A 17,067-nucleotide genomic window follows, 5' to 3' on the forward strand; every position below is an offset into this window, starting at 1 on the left:
TTAACAACGTCATATTGCTCACACTATAAATTTAGCTTAATCTGTCCTTCATTATTTAGTTATTTTTTATTTACAGGGAAAATCTGGAATTCCTGGAACAAAGGGAGAAAAGGTAAAATGGCATTTGCCTGATACCTGTGACATTTTATTACAATAAGAATCCAAAGTAGAACTGTTATAACTGTTGTTTCTGTTTTTGGTTTCCTGCAGGGTGATCCATGTGAAGTTTGCCCAACCATTGGCCCTGAAGGCACACAAGTTATCAGTGTGCCAGGTGTTAAAGGACAGAAGGGTAGCCCTGGAATTGGAGAGACAGGACAACCAGTGAGTAATGAAAACATAGTGGCCGGTCCAGATAGTGATCTCTAATGGATATGCATTGCAAATCATTAGACCTCAAACTAGTTGTTACCCTATGTGTCCAAAGAGCCCTTCTGAACACAGAGCTTGCAATTTTGGCAGGTGCAGTGTATACAGTAGCTGGTGTAGACCTAGAAGGCTAATATGATAATTCTAGTAAATTGAGACTAATAGATTCTTAAAAATATCATGTATCTTACATATATATTTTTTCTTCTTCAGGGAATAGCAGGCCCAGCAGGACCGAAAGGTGAACAGGTATATCTGGCATGACTTGGAGAAGGAATAACAATTAATTTGATCTTACATATTCTCTACTGTACAGGCAGGCATTACTGTGTGTTTTATATCAAATCACTTATAGAAGATACAATTCCTGGGGTGCAAGGGCTCATACTGATCTAACACTAATATAATGTGGCATCATTTCAGATAACTACTTTACAATGAAGACTTGGCTATATAAAATTTGGCAATTGAACCTTATCTGGGTTTAACCTTAAAAATAAAGCATATAGTAAAGTTATTCATTCAGTAGCTTGACAACAATTGTACAAAATGGTCTGCCAGTTTATATGAATGGGTCTGTGGCTAACACTGAACATATTAAATATTAAATTAAGTTTCTTTTATCTTTGTTCAATCCAGGGCACCTCAGGAATAAATGGATTGAAGGGTGAAAAGGTAAAATGTTAAACACAGTCTTACTTTACTTTGGTTACAATGAAACCAGCTACAAATTAGAATTCTGTCAATATCTAAGGAACGAAAAGGCTGCGCTCTGAAATATTTTATTAAATTGTGAGAACCCAGCTAAATAGCACAGTATGTTACATTACACAAAATTACACGTCTGCTCAAAATGCATGTTTTTCTTTTTGGCCAGAAATTGGTCAGTAATATTAAACCTTGGCTGGGAATGCCAAAATTGGTATGCAAGATTAAGAGCCAAATGTAAACTGTTCTAAGTAATGCAATGGAGATTACAGACATTATTAAGATCTCAGCTCCTGTTACAGTTACATCATTTAAACCAGCCTAGAAGTATCCTGTATTATATATGTACAAGCTTGGCATATACACTAACCCTGTGAAGGGAACCCCCGAAAAACACCTCATCATGGGGGAAGCTTAAGAAAACATAGGATGGTCCAGATGATAAAACACTTATGAATGGAAATATATAATCTGATTATGACATATAGGCCCTCATTTACTAAGAGTGTTGTGTAGGTTTCTTTGTGGGTTTTAATTCCCTACAATTTATTTTCCATGGTATTTACTAAGGTTTCTCTACATTTTCCACTTTCCCTACATTTTGCTTTTCTTACACATCCTCTGATCTGTAGGGTTTTCCTCAGCACAAATCCACCACATTTTATGTGGAAACCTTAGTAAATATGTTGGGTTTTTGTGAAACTGTTGGGAACACGCCCCTTTTCAGAAACCACACCCCCTTTTCATGGCAGCCACGCCCCTTTTTCTGGTTCTCTTAGCAAAATGGAGAGTTAGTCGGGGTTTTTTTTCAATTCTGATGAAAATTCTGGCACAAAATCTAGCGCAGACAGAATTTCTAGTGCAATGCGACAGAATCTGGCGCACAACCCGACAAAACATGTCGGGTTTGCAATAGTAAATGAGGGCCATAATTTTAACTTTAGTTTGGTATAAACTATTTTTTTTTAAGAATTTCTATGTTTTAAGAATTTCTATGTTTTATGTAGATAAAATCTTAATATAGTACAGTTTTCAGAACAGCTACTAAGGCACACTCCAGCCATTACTTGCTGGAGACATTTATCTGACCATAATAAAGGGGTATTCCAGTGTGAAACATTTATCCACTGCTGCTCTCTATGGGATCATATACAGCTTTGGCTTTTTTGTTTCTCACAGTCTGGTCACTCTAGTAGTATCCGTTTTTCACTTTGGACTTTCTATTTTAGGGAGATTCATGCACCTCTTGCCTAGATGCCCAACCTGCACTTGGTATTCAGGGTCGTGTACCAGGTCTAACTGGCCTGCCGGTAAGTAACTTTCTGTTTTTTTTATGTGGACTGTATGTATTCTTAACATGTTATTCACAAGTTAGTAAGTACAACACAAGCTTAGAAGTGTGAGTATAATGCATACAGATTTATTTTGAAAAACTAAAAAAGAAATTCAACAGTTTAGAAAATGGCTAATACAGTAATATTTATAGATGGCTAGTACCATCTCATTCTAGTAAGCATAGATAATATACAAATAGTTCAGTTACAAAACTAGAAATGTATAGCTCCAGTTCTTCATATTTCACTTATGTAGGAGAGAAAATCTTACAAACTTTTACAGTCTGCATTCCTGCAACTTCTATTTCACTTGTGGCAAGATATCCAATAAATCCCACATACCCTATCATGTTTACAAAAGCAGCGAGGAAGCAAAATTCATAATGGCTTTTCTGTCAGATCTGCTAAAAAAGGCTGAAGTGAAAAGGGAATAAAGCAAAAGGGCTGCAAATCAATAGAACTTGTGGGTTAGAGACTGATGTAACTATTAATATTATTTATTTACCTACATATATCACCGTAATACAGCGTTTACAGAAGAGAACATTTACATATAGTAACGTATAACAAGCATAAACATACATATAAAGTAAATCCCCCTTTAATGTACAGTAATGTTGTGACATGTTTTATTGCTTTAAACCTATTGTTATGTAAATAGGATGTCGAGTGTTGTAAATCTGTTATATCCCTTAGGTTGTTTGTCTTGTCTGCACTTGGAAACTGTGCCATACAGGGACTGGGGGCTGCCTTGGCAGTGCCACTGTCCTCTGACCTGCAATGGCAGCAGAAATGCAATTCCTATTGTCTATTTTGGCGTATACCTTTTTTATTTGGGCAGTTGCCCAAAAGCATTGTCCATGCCACATGGGTTGCATCATAGCATTGTAGTTGTGTACTGTGATGACTACTAGAGGTAGATGGAGGCATAAAGAAACTGCTATGGGATTAGTTGGGAGGTTGTACATCAGCTGAACTATAGCAAAGATGGAGAGGTAGAGCAGCATCTCCTGCCGTCCAACAGAGCCTGAGCAGCTTCAGGGAATCAGGAGAGAACAATTGTGAGGACTGAACTGTTGGGCCTGTCCAGTTCTGAGGAAGCGTGGTGGCAGCTGATGGGGTCCTGGAGGATTGAGCCCGAGGGAAGCAGATGCCCCATGCAGCCAATCACCATTAGGTGTCTAGGACAGGTTGGGTCTGTGAGCCAGGTCACCTTGTAAAAGTAAACAAGTTTACTGTGGGAGGTTTTATTCCTGTGCTCTGAAGAGAAGAAAGTGTGAGAGGCTCCCCTATTTCCCTAAGAGATTACAATGTGGACATTACTGCACCTTAGCCTTTCTGCATCAAGTCACAAGTAGGAAAAAGAGCTTTTTATTCTTGACCCAGTTTTAACATAAGGTCGGAAGTAGAATGAATACCCATCATCTGGTGTGGCCATGACATATGCAGCAAGGTAAATATGCAGTACAAACTTTATTAGCAAGTTTGTATATGGTTTAGTACCTCAGAATTGGGCTTTGTTAGTTAGGGTTAGCATATTGGATGTGTTATAGATAGCAGATTGACACAGACTTGGCTGCAAGTTGAGAAAAAGGTGGGAGAAATCAGGCAGTGAACTGGAGGGTGAATTTTGGGTCTCTTTCCCTCTGACATTATTTCAGCTGCATCAATCTTATGTGATGGTTTGCAATTCATTGTAAACAAAAAGGGTGGTTGAGCTGGTCTCCCCCTATCCCAGTTATGTTCTCTCTCTACCACTATATGCTCACTTAATCCTCATTATTTGGTTGTTCTCTGTATTAGTATCTAATCTCCTAATGTCCAAATTGCAGCCTTCAGTCAACCTCCTTGTCCCTGTGCCTTGTTCTTAGACTTATTTTTCTTTCTAGACTACTTCTCCAGTTCCTTTGTACTGATATCCCAACTGTTATTATGGGCACCTTCAACACAGACACAAGCAATCTTGCTGCCATTAAACTCTTTATAATGGAATCTTGGAATGGAACATGTTAATTCTTTGGTGCCTGAACACATAGCAGTTATGCAGAGGCATAGCTAAACTGTTTTCTATCAAATAAAATAGTAATGCAGGCTTCTCCTGCTCACATGTGGTGTAGTCCTCTGTATATTCCACATACTATACACGCACAGGTCAACAGCACACAAATCCCGCTAACTTTGGAGGGTCCAGCTGACTGTCTTAATTTTATGGTGGCCACCCTATTCTCCCAGATAGATGATGTCGGATTGGATTTCGGCTGTGCGACTCTATAGTTCCCAGAGAGATAGGCAGCCACCAGAGCTGTCTGACTGAGGCTTATGCCTCCCCTCCCATGTTGTGATGAGCATTCATGTGTATAAAGGAGGTCAGAAGAGGTACAGTAGCTGTCAGCTAAACAAACATTTGGCCAATAGCTATTGAAAGTGTATGGACACCTTTAGTTACACAACCAATTCTGTTATCCGCTACTGTTATAGCCAAAACATAGCCAATAAACATAATTCAAGTCTAAATCTGTCATTTCTGAAACAGGGATTACCTGGCACCACTGGGCCATCTGGAGAAAAAGGAGAAAAGGTACTGTAAACATGCAATATCAATGATTAAGCATTATATTGTGTTCCAAAGTATAGTATAATGTGAAAGCTTCTTATTTTTTAATATGTAATAAAAGACAGCAAAGAGCCCCAGTGCAAGAACAACATGTGAATTGTTTACGATCCTACAGATCATCATAGAGCACTTCCCTTTAAGGTATTTTCTAGGTACTAAAAACTGTCTTCTATTGTGCTCAGGCCACCATAAAAAAAAAAATTACAAAAACACATACCTACCTACCTTGCTTCCCTGGGGGTACCCCAATGAACTCTTCTGCTCCCCGGCTAAATATTCTGTACGTCACTTCCAATACGTACTCGTGTTGCATTGACAGCCTGCTCACCCAATCACAGAATGACGTGGAACACCACTGCAGCTAGTTATTGACTGAGAGGGCTGTCACTGCCAAGACAAATCTGTCTCGGAAGTAGCAGCCAAAGCATTCATCGAGGGACTGGAAGAGTTCATAGAGGGACCCGCAAGGAAGAGTGGTAGGTTAGTATGTGTTTTTGTTTTTTATCATGGCCGCCCAGCACAATAGAAGATAGTTTTAAGTCTCACTACCAGCAATTGTCAGCTATGTACTCCATTAGCTCAGTTCCTTACATTCCTGGCTCAAAGCAGTCATTATTCTACAAATATCTCTTGTTAAATGACCGTGTACAGTAATATTTTATGGTGCTTATTCATGCATAATCTACTTATACAATTCAGCATTAAAGGGGTACTCCACTGGAAAACATTTTATTTTTTAACTTCTTCTTTTCAACTGATGCCAGAAAGTTAAAAAAGATTTGTGAATTACTTCTATTTAAAAATCTTAATCCTTCTAGTACTTATTAGCTGCTGTATGCTCCACAGGAAGTTCTTTTTTTTTAATGTCCTTTCTGTCTGACCACAGTGCTCTCTGCTGACACCTCTGTCCATTTTAGGAACTGTCCAGGCCAGGATAAGTTTGCTATGGCGATTTTCTCCTACTCTGGACAGTTCCTAAAATGAGCAGAGGTGTCAGCAGAGAGCACTGTGGTCAGGCAGAAAGGAAATTCAAAAAGAAAATAATTTCCTCTGTAGTATACAACAGCTGATAAGTACTGGAAGGATTAAGATTTTTAAATAGAAGTGATTAACAAATCTGTTTACTTTTTGGCACCAGTTTATTAGAAAAAAAAATGTTTTCCAGAGGAGTACCCCTTTAATCTTGCTGATACTTTAGTATTAATCTTGCTGATGCACATAAAGTATACATATTTTTTTCTAATAATGATGAGAACATTAATGTTCTCTCTTAACTCACCATTATGTGCAGTTTGTATAAGACTCCTTGGAGAACCGTCCTTATTAATCATATTAATCAGTTCTTTTAGTTGGGCAAGATAATTGTCAAACTAATGGAAATCATAAGTGTTGTGGTTTTGTAGTAGTGTGGTGACTTGTCCCACCTGCTAGCAGTGTAAAAGTGTCTCCAACACATGGATTAACTCATTTATATGTTTAATATTTTCTTTTTTCCTTATTAGGGAGATCATGGTGAAAAAGGGCCATCAGGGACACCAGTAAGTGTCTTATTGTCTTACTTCCAACTAATGTATATCTGTCATGCATGTATTAAAGGATGTACTGCAGCCATAGAACACTTATCCCTTATCTGCAGTCTGACACATTCAGGAAATCGCGGGGGGTCCCAGCGGTTGGACTCCCCGTAATCAGACATTTACCTCCTATCCTGCGGATGATGCTTCTTAGAATGTGTAATGAATAATGCAGATGTAATGGCTTGATTATAGATAAGATGGTGACCTAGGACATGTGGCTTAGGCTTAAAGACATGTGGCTTAGGTGCAGGTATGGCTAGCAATAGCTCACATAGTAGAAGATGTTCACAGGGCTGTGGCCTTGACCAGACCAGTAATTTTAGCCCTTTACACCCTGTAAGACCTCAGTTTGTGCAATAAAGTAGTGCAATGCACATTAATACATATGCATATTTGGGTTATGGGTCAAAAATACCTTTAGACTACCAGCCACCCAACAACTTGGCTTGTAACTACTGTATTGAAACGCTACAATTATAGTTGTGGATTGGTACATTGCCCTGTAGTACTTCAATATTCAAAATGAACTTTGGAAATGTAAAGGCTTGACTTGATCACTGTGTTAAAAAGCAGTAACTTGAGCAACTTGAACATCCCATAGGGTTTGCCAGGAGGACTGGGGAAAACAGGACCTTCAGGACCAAAAGGAGAAAAGGTTAGAAACCATTTATATTTAGATATTACTTATATTCATTTGTTTTAATAACATAAAGATCTATCTCACTTATCAATCTGTTTTTTTATTACAGGGAGAAGCTTGCACCCTATGCCCACTTCTCCCAGCTGAACAGGTACAGCATGAGACTGCTGTTGCAATTCCAGGACACAAAGGCGAGCCTGGGGAACCTGGGATTGGCATACCAGGGAAAAATGTGAGTTTCATTTACAAAAATCCAATGCAGAAATTCTTTATATAAAATGTAGCTGATAAATAATATGTCATTTTGACTGGTATATTGTGTGTTTAATCCCCAGGGCATTGCAGGTGGACCTGGAATGAAAGGACAAAAGGTAAGTGGTGAAACTGCATGAAGGATGGAATCCCCTTTAAGAAAAGCCTAGGTTAAAGTGTACCTGTCACTTAAAAAACTTTTAACGTGTCCTAGAGACGTGTCAAAAGTATTGATCAGTGGGGGTCTGAGGTCTAAGTGTTCAATCAGGAGAACAAGCCAGGAGATTACCTTTAGGCACATGCTCCTTTCTCTATTCTATGTCACATAATCAAGACATGCTCTATAGACTTACTTTAAAGGGGTACTGCAGCCAAAATTAACTTAAGTAGCTGATCGCGGGGGCCCCAGCTCCGGAACGGGCCCCGGCTCTGAGAAGCATTTGAGGTAGATGGAACGCACCCCATTGATTTCTATGAGAGCTCCGAAGAGACTAGAGTCCAGTACTCGGCAACCATCAGCACTCCCATAGAAATGAATGGAGCGCCGTCTAGACGACACGCGCTTCTCACTGTGCGAGACGGGGCCCCTTCCCAGAGATTGCGAGGGAGGGGGGTCCAAGTGGTCAGACCCCACCGATCAGCCCAGTTAATTTTGACTGCAGTACCTCTTTAAGGAGGTGTAATGGTCAGGTGGCACAGCCAGGATAAAACTCCCTGTGCGTGGCCCACTCCTGGCTCTTTCTTCCTGGTGGAAGTCTTAACACTCAGACCTCTATAGATCAATTATTTTTTACATGTCTCTGGGACATGTCAAGAATTTTTCCAAGTGACAATGCCCATTGAAAAGGGTTATCTGGGATTACCAAAAAAATACCTCAGGTTGTGTGTCATATTGCATGACAGTGAATGAAGCCAAGTTGTAATACCACATACAACATGAAGACAGGGATGGGGCTGATTTGGGGAAAAAATATATAAAAAATTATCTTCTGGATATTCCCTTTAAACTAAAGGTGGTAATGGTGCCGACCTGTTATGAGTCATAAGATTTACTTGTAATACAGGGTGAGGCTGGCCAACAAGGAGATGCAGGTATACCAGGAACATCAGGTGTACCAGGTTTACCAGGAGAACCAGGAATCATCGGACCCATTGGAATTAAAGGTGAAAAGGTGAGCATACTATATAGATTGCAAGGTCTTTTTATACTTAAAGTGTACCCGTTATTAGCAAAAAACTTTTATATAATGTAGATAACATATGTATATTTGTATTATACATTGGTTAAAATATTTGCATATTTTCGAGTGAAAAAAGGCTCTCCCTGCAGCTATTGCCTGCGTGAGGGCAGGACAAGCAAGGCTCTGTGCAAGTTCTTGGCTTGTCAATCATCCTGCTGTGTGAGCCGGGAGCATGTCATTGAGCCTCACTACACAGAGCCTGCTTGTCCTTAGTGTACAGAGCCCTGCTTGTCCTCAGTGTAAAGAGCCCTGCTTGTCCTCAGTGTACAGAGCTGTTAGGTAATTCTGTTAAAGTTATGGTCCTATGAGAAGTAGAAATATTTGTGGCTTATTCTTTGGATAGGGGATACGTCTAGGGGCGGAGTACCTCTTTAATACATAAAACATTCAATGTACCATAAGCATCAAGTAAAATATTATGCAACAAGGTTATAAACAAATAGACAATGTCACGTTAGGCAGGGATAGAGTGAAGCCCTAATCTTGCCCACACTTTCTGTCCCTGCCTACTTGCGCACCCGTCCTAAACAACGGGTCCACAACTACAAGGACGGTCCCTATGCTATATATGTATATATATATATATATATATATATATATATATACAGGGACAGACAGAGTCAAAACAATTAAATACAAATCAGTCGGAGTCGGAAAAGCTGGAGGCACACAAAACTAACAGAAATAATTCTAGACAAACACACAGAAAAGCGAGGTCAGACTGGCGGGGGTCGATAACAGGAATAAGCAGAGTACCAAAACACTAAGCAGGAGAGTAGTCAAAAAGCAGAGCCAAAGATCAAAACCTCAAGTCAGAAACATTTTAAGATGGCTGGTTACAAAACAGAGTATTTCACTGGCAACTGCAAACAGAGTGAGCTGGACTTAAAAGGGGTACTCCGGTGCTCCAGCATTTTGAACATATGCTCGTAGCCGGAGGCCGTGATCCTGACGTCAAGACCACTGCCGAAGGAACCCGGCATTTGTTTAGAACGCCGGGTACTGCAGGACATCGCAGGGACCCTAGCAGCGGGACCCCCATGATCAGACATCTTATCTAGATGTCTAGCAGCTATGTACCCCTTTAAGTAGCTAAGCCCACAGGTGCAGGCTCAGCCTGGTAGCTGCTCACAGCCCAGATTGGCTAGGGCATAGCCAAGCAACCAGGCCACTTGCAATGTCTTACACAATTTCAGTTTTAGTATTTAATAGCAATATATTTTCTTGCACTGTGTTGTCACAATAAATGGGGTATCCAGAATTAGGGGGGGGGGGAGACTGCTTTTTAAATGGAACAGCACCACCCTTGTCTGTAGGCTGTTTCTAATATTGCAGCTTTTTTCCCCTATTCACTAATAGTAGAAAATTATGGACAGTAAAAGACACATGTACTATCATTATACTACAACATAGAAATTGCACTAATTCTGGAGTTTCAGTGCTATCTTATGTTGTTTACAGGGAGATGCATGTGACTCCTGTCCAGTAAAAATAAATGAATTTTCCGATGTTATTGGTATACCTGGGGTGCCAGGAGCTAAGGGAGATCAAGGACCTCCAGGAGTGGGACAGACAGGAAAACCGGTGAGTTTTATCCCAATAGAATATCTACAGCATTTCATTGTTCATCATTTTTAACCAGTCTTTTTTCTTTAGGGTCAGCCTGGTTTACCTGGTGTTCAGGGTCCACCTGGCATAAAGGGAGCTCAGGTAAGTTACAAAATAACAATTTGATAAAGTGGCTCTTACTTTTCTTCTATTGCTTTTTTTTTTTTTTTTTTTTTTGCCCTCTCTCTCTCTCTCTCTCTATATATATATAGATATATATGTATATCCCTTTGTCTTTGTACATGGATTGCTGTACTAACTTCCCAATAAAGTAAATAGGTATCACCCTCTGACTCCTCTTCCTTTAATTCACTTTTTGAAAGGTTTCTGCTATGTCAACCTTCCTCAAGCAATATCAAATGCGGATGATTATATGATACACAATTACAGAATATGTTGTATGATGCATTTCATATATGAAATTGTGAAATTGTCAAGTGTCACTTTTGTTTGCATGTCACTATCACATCTGGAGGTATTGAGTGTTCATTAGGCTTGATTGTTAATTATATATATATATATATATATATACACAAATATATATATGTGTATATATATATATATATATATATATATATATACACACACACACATAGACATACGCAGGTTATCCACACTGTGTGTATTGTTTGAGAAAGGTTTACATAACCGAATCATTGCATGAAGTTAAATGAAGGGGACTTACATTAATTTTGTTCTCCCTACTTACCTTTTTAAGGCTTCAAAGCAGACTAAGAACAACATTAGCATGGAGTGTATATGTTCTCCCTGTTTTTGCATGGTACTTTTTTCCCCTTTCACTGGCGTCAGTGTTTCTGTGTGTGTCTTAGATATGAAAATTAGATTGTGTCTATACAGCTGTCACTTCTTGGCAGGGAAAGAGTGCAGCCCTGAACTAAACCACAACCTCTGTCCCTGCCTACTTACGTACCCGCCCTAGGCAGCGGGTCCGTAACCACATTGCCAGTCCCATACTATATAAGTGATGGCCATAACAGTCAACACAATAAACTACAAAATAGACATTAGTCGGGAACAGTAAAGAGGCACACAAACTAACAGAAATAATACTAAACCAAACTCATGGGTCAGGACTCTAAACAGGAATACTAAATACAAAGCACGGTACAAGCAAGACTCACAGTGGGAACACAGACTAAGATAACAAGGTTAAAGAAGAACGGACATACATAATCCTAAAAAATGACAGATGTACTTAAAACCAAGCAGACTAAAATCTATCCTAAACAGGAATCATAATAACCATTGTTAAAACTCAGACAAACAAACATAGCAAAAGTAAAACTAATAACATAGTCAGAGTATATCTAATAAGCAGCCCAGAGTTTCAAGAGAGCTCTGATTTTATAGCCACACCAGAGCTGCAATAGGGCGAGAGCATTAACTCTTCCAACCCTGGGAAGAATAGCACAGGAACTGCTCAGACATAAAAAGTAGTGTCTGAGCAGACCCCAAGAAATACAAAAACAGACACTACAACACCATGGAATATGTTGCCACTATATAAGAAAAGAGAAATGAAGAATGCAGCCAAATCAATCTCCCTCCCTAGTGGCGTTCACAATATAATTTATATCCACACATACATACATCATGGCTAGTCTAACTGGAAATGGAACCTAGCAAAATGCTTTTGAAATGTGAGCGGAAACTGAAGAAAATACTCATACATTGCCTTGTTTCGGACTACAGTACATAATACCCAAATATGCTGTGTTTCAGGATTATCCCACAATGTAGATTATGAAGATATAACCTAAATTGAACAATATTCATCAGGTTATGGTGCACATACAAATGCAGTGGTGCAAGGCTTTGGTGATCTTTAGCTTCAATTCATTTGTAGAGATGAATTAACCCATAAAACTATATGCTACAAATATTGTGCAAGATTACATATTGTATGTTTGACAGATTATTAGATGAAGAGAAGGAGAATTTGTTGCAAAATTGCTGTCATGTAAAAGTTTTAAGCAATTTTTGTGATTTTGCATTTGCCTTTTTAATATGTATATATATATGCAATTTAAGTATCACATATTGTCCTATCCAGGGAGAGCCAGGGCCTCAGGGAGAAGGAAAACGAGGACCACAGGCAAGTTTTTGACATATGCAGGAATGAAAACAGCAGTAAGTATATAATTTATTATCAGGTGTGTATATTAAAACCATTTCTGTATATTTGATAGGGAGAAAAGGGAGATTTTGGCCTACCGGGAAAAACAGTGAGTACTACCCATGCTTTTTGAACCTAGGCCTCATGGTAATGGCCATACCATGCCCTAAGACATCAGTTATTAATGTAACACTTATTAAATGAGTACACCATTTTGCCAATGATTAAATGACCATTATAATTATAGGGACCACCAGGCCCCCAAGGCTTTCCTGGATTTACTGGCCCTAAAGGTGAAAAGGTAAGTACACAGTCTATTTGATGTTTGACAGGAAATAGATTAGAGTTTGTCTATTATAACTCTTTGTAGATTTATTGGACTTTCATGGTTTGACGTTACAAGGCTAAAAAAACAAATTAAACACCCTGCAACTTTAAGTTCTAATAATTTTTAGTAACAGGCTCTGTTCACATCTGCATGAGAAGCTTTTTTGGAGTCTCTATTCCAAATTCTGTCAAGTTTGACAGAACAAAATAGTACAGCATGCAGAACTGTTGGACACTAAAATCATACCTGATAGACAACACTATACGTCCAAAGTGTACTTCTGGTACTGTCTGTGTCCATCATGAAATGAATCGTTACAGCTTGAACTGAATTTTTGTTGTTGTGTAATGCATCAGAATACAGGTGTGAACTCACCAAGCCTAATGCTAAATCATCTCCCTTTACACCAATGTGTAATAAGCAAAAAAGATTTACACTTAACACAGTCTGAATAAAACCAAAACTGTCTGTTTTTCCCCATAACTACCAATTACAGCTCAGCTTTCACTTTACCAGAGCTCAATAAGATACGAAAGCTGAACTGTCATTGGTTGTTATGGGTAAAACCAGATCATTTTGGTTAGTTAGATTGATAAATTCAGTTAGATTGATAAATGTGGGCCAGTATCTAATAATACCATAACAAAAGAAACAAAACATATTGCAGGGAATGAAATTAATGGAAATTACCTTTTGTAGGGAAGCGCAGGACAGAAAGGAGGAACAGGCGCTCCTGGAATGCCTGGCATGGGAGTCATGGGACCCCCGGTAAGTACAGTGGATTTTAACTATAATGTAATGTAAACCTTTGCTTTAATAACAGATATTTATAGGAATTTATGGGCTTTCTTGAGCTGCAAAGGCAGCCAAACCACACCCTTTTCGGGTATGTTCACATGTACATAATCCACTGTGGGGTTTTAGCAACTCTGCTGCAGACTCATTGAAATCACTGGGTAGAAATATAATTCACTTATTATCCACATCGGAAATTTCGCTAGTGGAATTCCACGGTGGGAAACTGCAGTGGATTATATATATACTGCTGTGTGATTGTACCCTTGCAGAGCATTCTCCCAGGGTAAGACGTGAAGGGGCGTCTTCGTTCTGCTAATCATTGGGCTCCCTGTGGTTATACACCCAATGATCATACATTGGTGATAATTAAAAGTCATGAAAATTGATCTATTTACACGTACAGTATCCTGCGCAGGATTTAAATCTGTGTATAGTCATTTAGTTTACATTGAAGTGTAGGTTTATTTGTGGGTTTTAACCCCTTAAGGACCCAGGGCATATGGGTACACCCTGGCTCCCTGGTGCTTAAGGACCCAGGGCGTATCTGTACGATTGTGGGAATTTCCCTCCCCACCACGCGCCGAGCAGGGACCAGACGGGGATGACTGCTGATATCTATCCGCAGGCATCCCATGCAAATGCCAAGGGGGGTTCTGAGACCCCCATGTCGGCGATCGCCGCAAATCGCCGGTCAATACAGACTGGCCATCTGCGGTGATTCCGGGTCATACGAGTCTCCAGTGACCCGGAAAATAAGGGGGATCGGGAGTGTCCAAGAAACCCACGATCCTCGTGAAGGGATAGGAGTGAGGTGGCAGGGGTAAAACCCCTCCTATCCCTGCTATTGGTCATACAGAAGCGACCGACCAATAGGAGATCAGGGGCAGGGGGGTTAAAGTTCGGTTCTCCCGTTCTGCCCACCCACAGTAGTGCGGGCAGAACGGGGGAACTGTCCTGTGACCGGCGCCGGAGGTCCACTTACCATTGGCTGCGGCGGAGGAGACGATCGGCAGGCAGCGATGACGTGCAACGTGCTGCAGACTATGAAAGCCAATGAGTTGCCTAGCAACATCTGGAGGGCTACAGTTTGGGGACCACTATACAGGGGTCTCTAAACTGTAACCCTCCAGATCTTGCAAAACTACAACTCTCAGCATGCCCAGACAGCTGTTTGCTGTTTGGACATGCTGGGATTTGTAGTTTTGCAACAGCCGGAGGGCTACAGTTTGGAGATCACTGTGCAGTGGTCTCTAAACTGTGGCCCTCTAGATCTTGCAAAACTACAACTCACAGCATGCCCACACAGCAGCTTGCTGTCTGTGCATGCTTGGATTTGTAGTTTTGCAACATCTAGAGGGCCACAGTTTGGAGATCAATGTGGGGTGGTTTCTAAACCATGGCCCTCTAAATCCTGCAAAACTACAACTCCCAGCATGCACGAACAGCAAACAGCATTCTTGCCATGCTGGGATTTGTAGTTGCGTACCTCCAGCTGTTGCATAACTACATCTCTCAGCATGCCCTTCGGCAATCAGTACATGCTGGGAGTTGTAGTTTTGCAACAGCTGGAGGCACACTGGTTGGAAAATACTGAGTTAGATAACAGAACTTAACTGCAGGAAAGTACAACTCCCAGCATGCATGGTCTGTCAGTACATGCTGGGAGTTGTACTTTTGCAACAGCTGAAGGTTTGTCCCCCATTTGAATGTACAGGGTACATTCACACAGGCAGGCTTACAGTGAGTTTCCTGCTTCAAGTTTGAGCTGTGGCAAATTTTCAGCCGCAGCGCAATCTCCTAGCAGGAAACTCACTGTAACACCCGCCAGTGTGAATGGAGAAATTGTGTTACAAATTTTGGGGGGCTTTTTCTCCTTTTACCCCTTATGAAAAGGAAAAGTTGGATCTACAACAGCCTGTTAGTGTAAAAAAATAAAAATTTTACACCAACATGCTGGTGTTGCCCCATACTTTTTATTTTCGCAAGAGGTAAAAGGAAAAAAAGACCCCCAAAATTTGTAATGCAATTTGTGCACAACAAGGCTCAGGAGTGAGAGCGCACTATGTACATTTGAGGCTTAAATCGGTGATTTGCACAGGGGTGGCTGATTTTACATAAACGCCAAAAAAATTAATACCCACATCTAACCCCCATTTTGGAAACTAAACCCCTCACGGAACGTGACAAGAAGTATAGTGAGCCTTAACACCCCCACAGGTGTTTGATGAATTTTTTTTTTAAGTTGGATGGGAAAAAGGAAAAAAAAAATTTTTAAATTTGGTTGGAAAGAGAATTTGGTTGGAATAGAAGTCAGGGGCCTTGTGCATTTAAAGCCCCCCATGGTTCCAGAAAAATGGACCCCCCACATGTGACCCCATTTTGGAAACTACACACCTCACGGAATGTTATAAGGGGTACAGTGAGCATTTATGCCCCACAGGTGTCAGACAAATATAATTTTTCATTTGCTCAGCTCACTGTTCCAAAGACCTGTCAAACGCCAGTGGGGTGTAAATGCTCACTGCACCCCTTATTCAATTCTGTGAGGGGTGTAGTTTCCAAAATGGGGTCCCATGTGGGGGGTCCACTGTTATGGAACCAGGAGGGGCTTTAAATGCACAAGGCCCCCGACTTCTATTCCAACCAAATTCTCTCTCCAAAAGACCAATGGCGCTCCTTCCCTTCTGAGCATTGTAGTGCGCCAGCAGAGCACTTGACATCCACACATGGTGTACTTCCATACTCAGAAGAAATGGGGTTACAAATTTTGGGGGGTATTTTCTCCTATTACCCCTTGTAAAAATATCTTCATTTACACATCCAACTTTAACGAAAAGACATCAAACACCTGTGGGTTGTTAAGGCTCACTGTACCCCTTGTTACGTTCCTTGAGGGGTGTAGTTTCCAAAACAGTATGCCATGTGTTTTTTTTTCTTGCTGTTCTGGCACCATAGGGGCTTCCTACATGTGACAAGCCCCTCAAAAACCATTTCAGCAAAATGTGCTTTCCAAAAACCAAATATGACTCTTTCTCTTCTGAGCATTGTAGTGCGCCCGCAGTGCACTTGACATCCACAAATGGGGTATTTCCATACTCAGAAGAGATGGGGTTACAAATTTTCTCCTTTTACCCCTTGTAAAAAATCAAAAACTGGGTCTACAAAAACATGCGAAGATTTAGAATTTTCTCCTTCATTTTGCTACTATTTCTGTGAAACACCTAAAGGGTTAACACACTTTCTGAATGTCATTTTGAATACTTTGAGGGGTGCAGTTTTTATAATGGGGTCATTTATTGGGTATTTCTAATATAAAGGCCCCTATAATACACTTCAAAACTGAACTGGTCCCTAAAAAATTCAGATTTTGAAAATCTGGTGAAAAATTGGAAAATTGCTGCTGAACTTTGAAGCCCTCTGATGTCTTCCAAAAGTAAAAACATGTCAGCTTTATGCCCTCT

At 40.2% G+C, this 17,067-nt stretch overlaps 1 protein-coding gene across 1 annotated transcript in view; it reads left to right on the forward strand.

Annotated features, from left to right (window-relative positions):
* COL16A1 (collagen type XVI alpha 1 chain) overlaps nt 1-17,067 on the forward strand; it is a 220,089-nt gene that overhangs the window by 148,907 nt on the left and 54,115 nt on the right. Inside the window, exons 21-37 of the mRNA XM_056556974.1 lie at nt 77-112; nt 211-324; nt 583-618; nt 1,009-1,044; nt 2,307-2,387; nt 4,945-4,989; nt 6,528-6,563; nt 7,204-7,257; nt 7,352-7,474; nt 7,578-7,613; nt 8,559-8,666; nt 10,197-10,319; nt 10,392-10,445; nt 12,418-12,459; nt 12,554-12,589; nt 12,728-12,781; nt 13,508-13,576. Of these exons, the coding sequence (XP_056412949.1) occupies nt 77-112; nt 211-324; nt 583-618; nt 1,009-1,044; nt 2,307-2,387; nt 4,945-4,989; nt 6,528-6,563; nt 7,204-7,257; nt 7,352-7,474; nt 7,578-7,613; nt 8,559-8,666; nt 10,197-10,319; nt 10,392-10,445; nt 12,418-12,459; nt 12,554-12,589; nt 12,728-12,781; nt 13,508-13,576 (1,083 nt within the window). The remainder of the gene's footprint in view (nt 1-76; nt 113-210; nt 325-582; nt 619-1,008; nt 1,045-2,306; nt 2,388-4,944; nt 4,990-6,527; nt 6,564-7,203; nt 7,258-7,351; nt 7,475-7,577; nt 7,614-8,558; nt 8,667-10,196; nt 10,320-10,391; nt 10,446-12,417; nt 12,460-12,553; nt 12,590-12,727; nt 12,782-13,507; nt 13,577-17,067) is intronic.

This window comes from Hyla sarda, chromosome 2 (assembly GCF_029499605.1).
Source record: "Hyla sarda isolate aHylSar1 chromosome 2, aHylSar1.hap1, whole genome shotgun sequence".
In the NCBI taxonomy this organism is placed as follows: Eukaryota; Metazoa; Chordata; class Amphibia; order Anura; family Hylidae; genus Hyla; species Hyla sarda.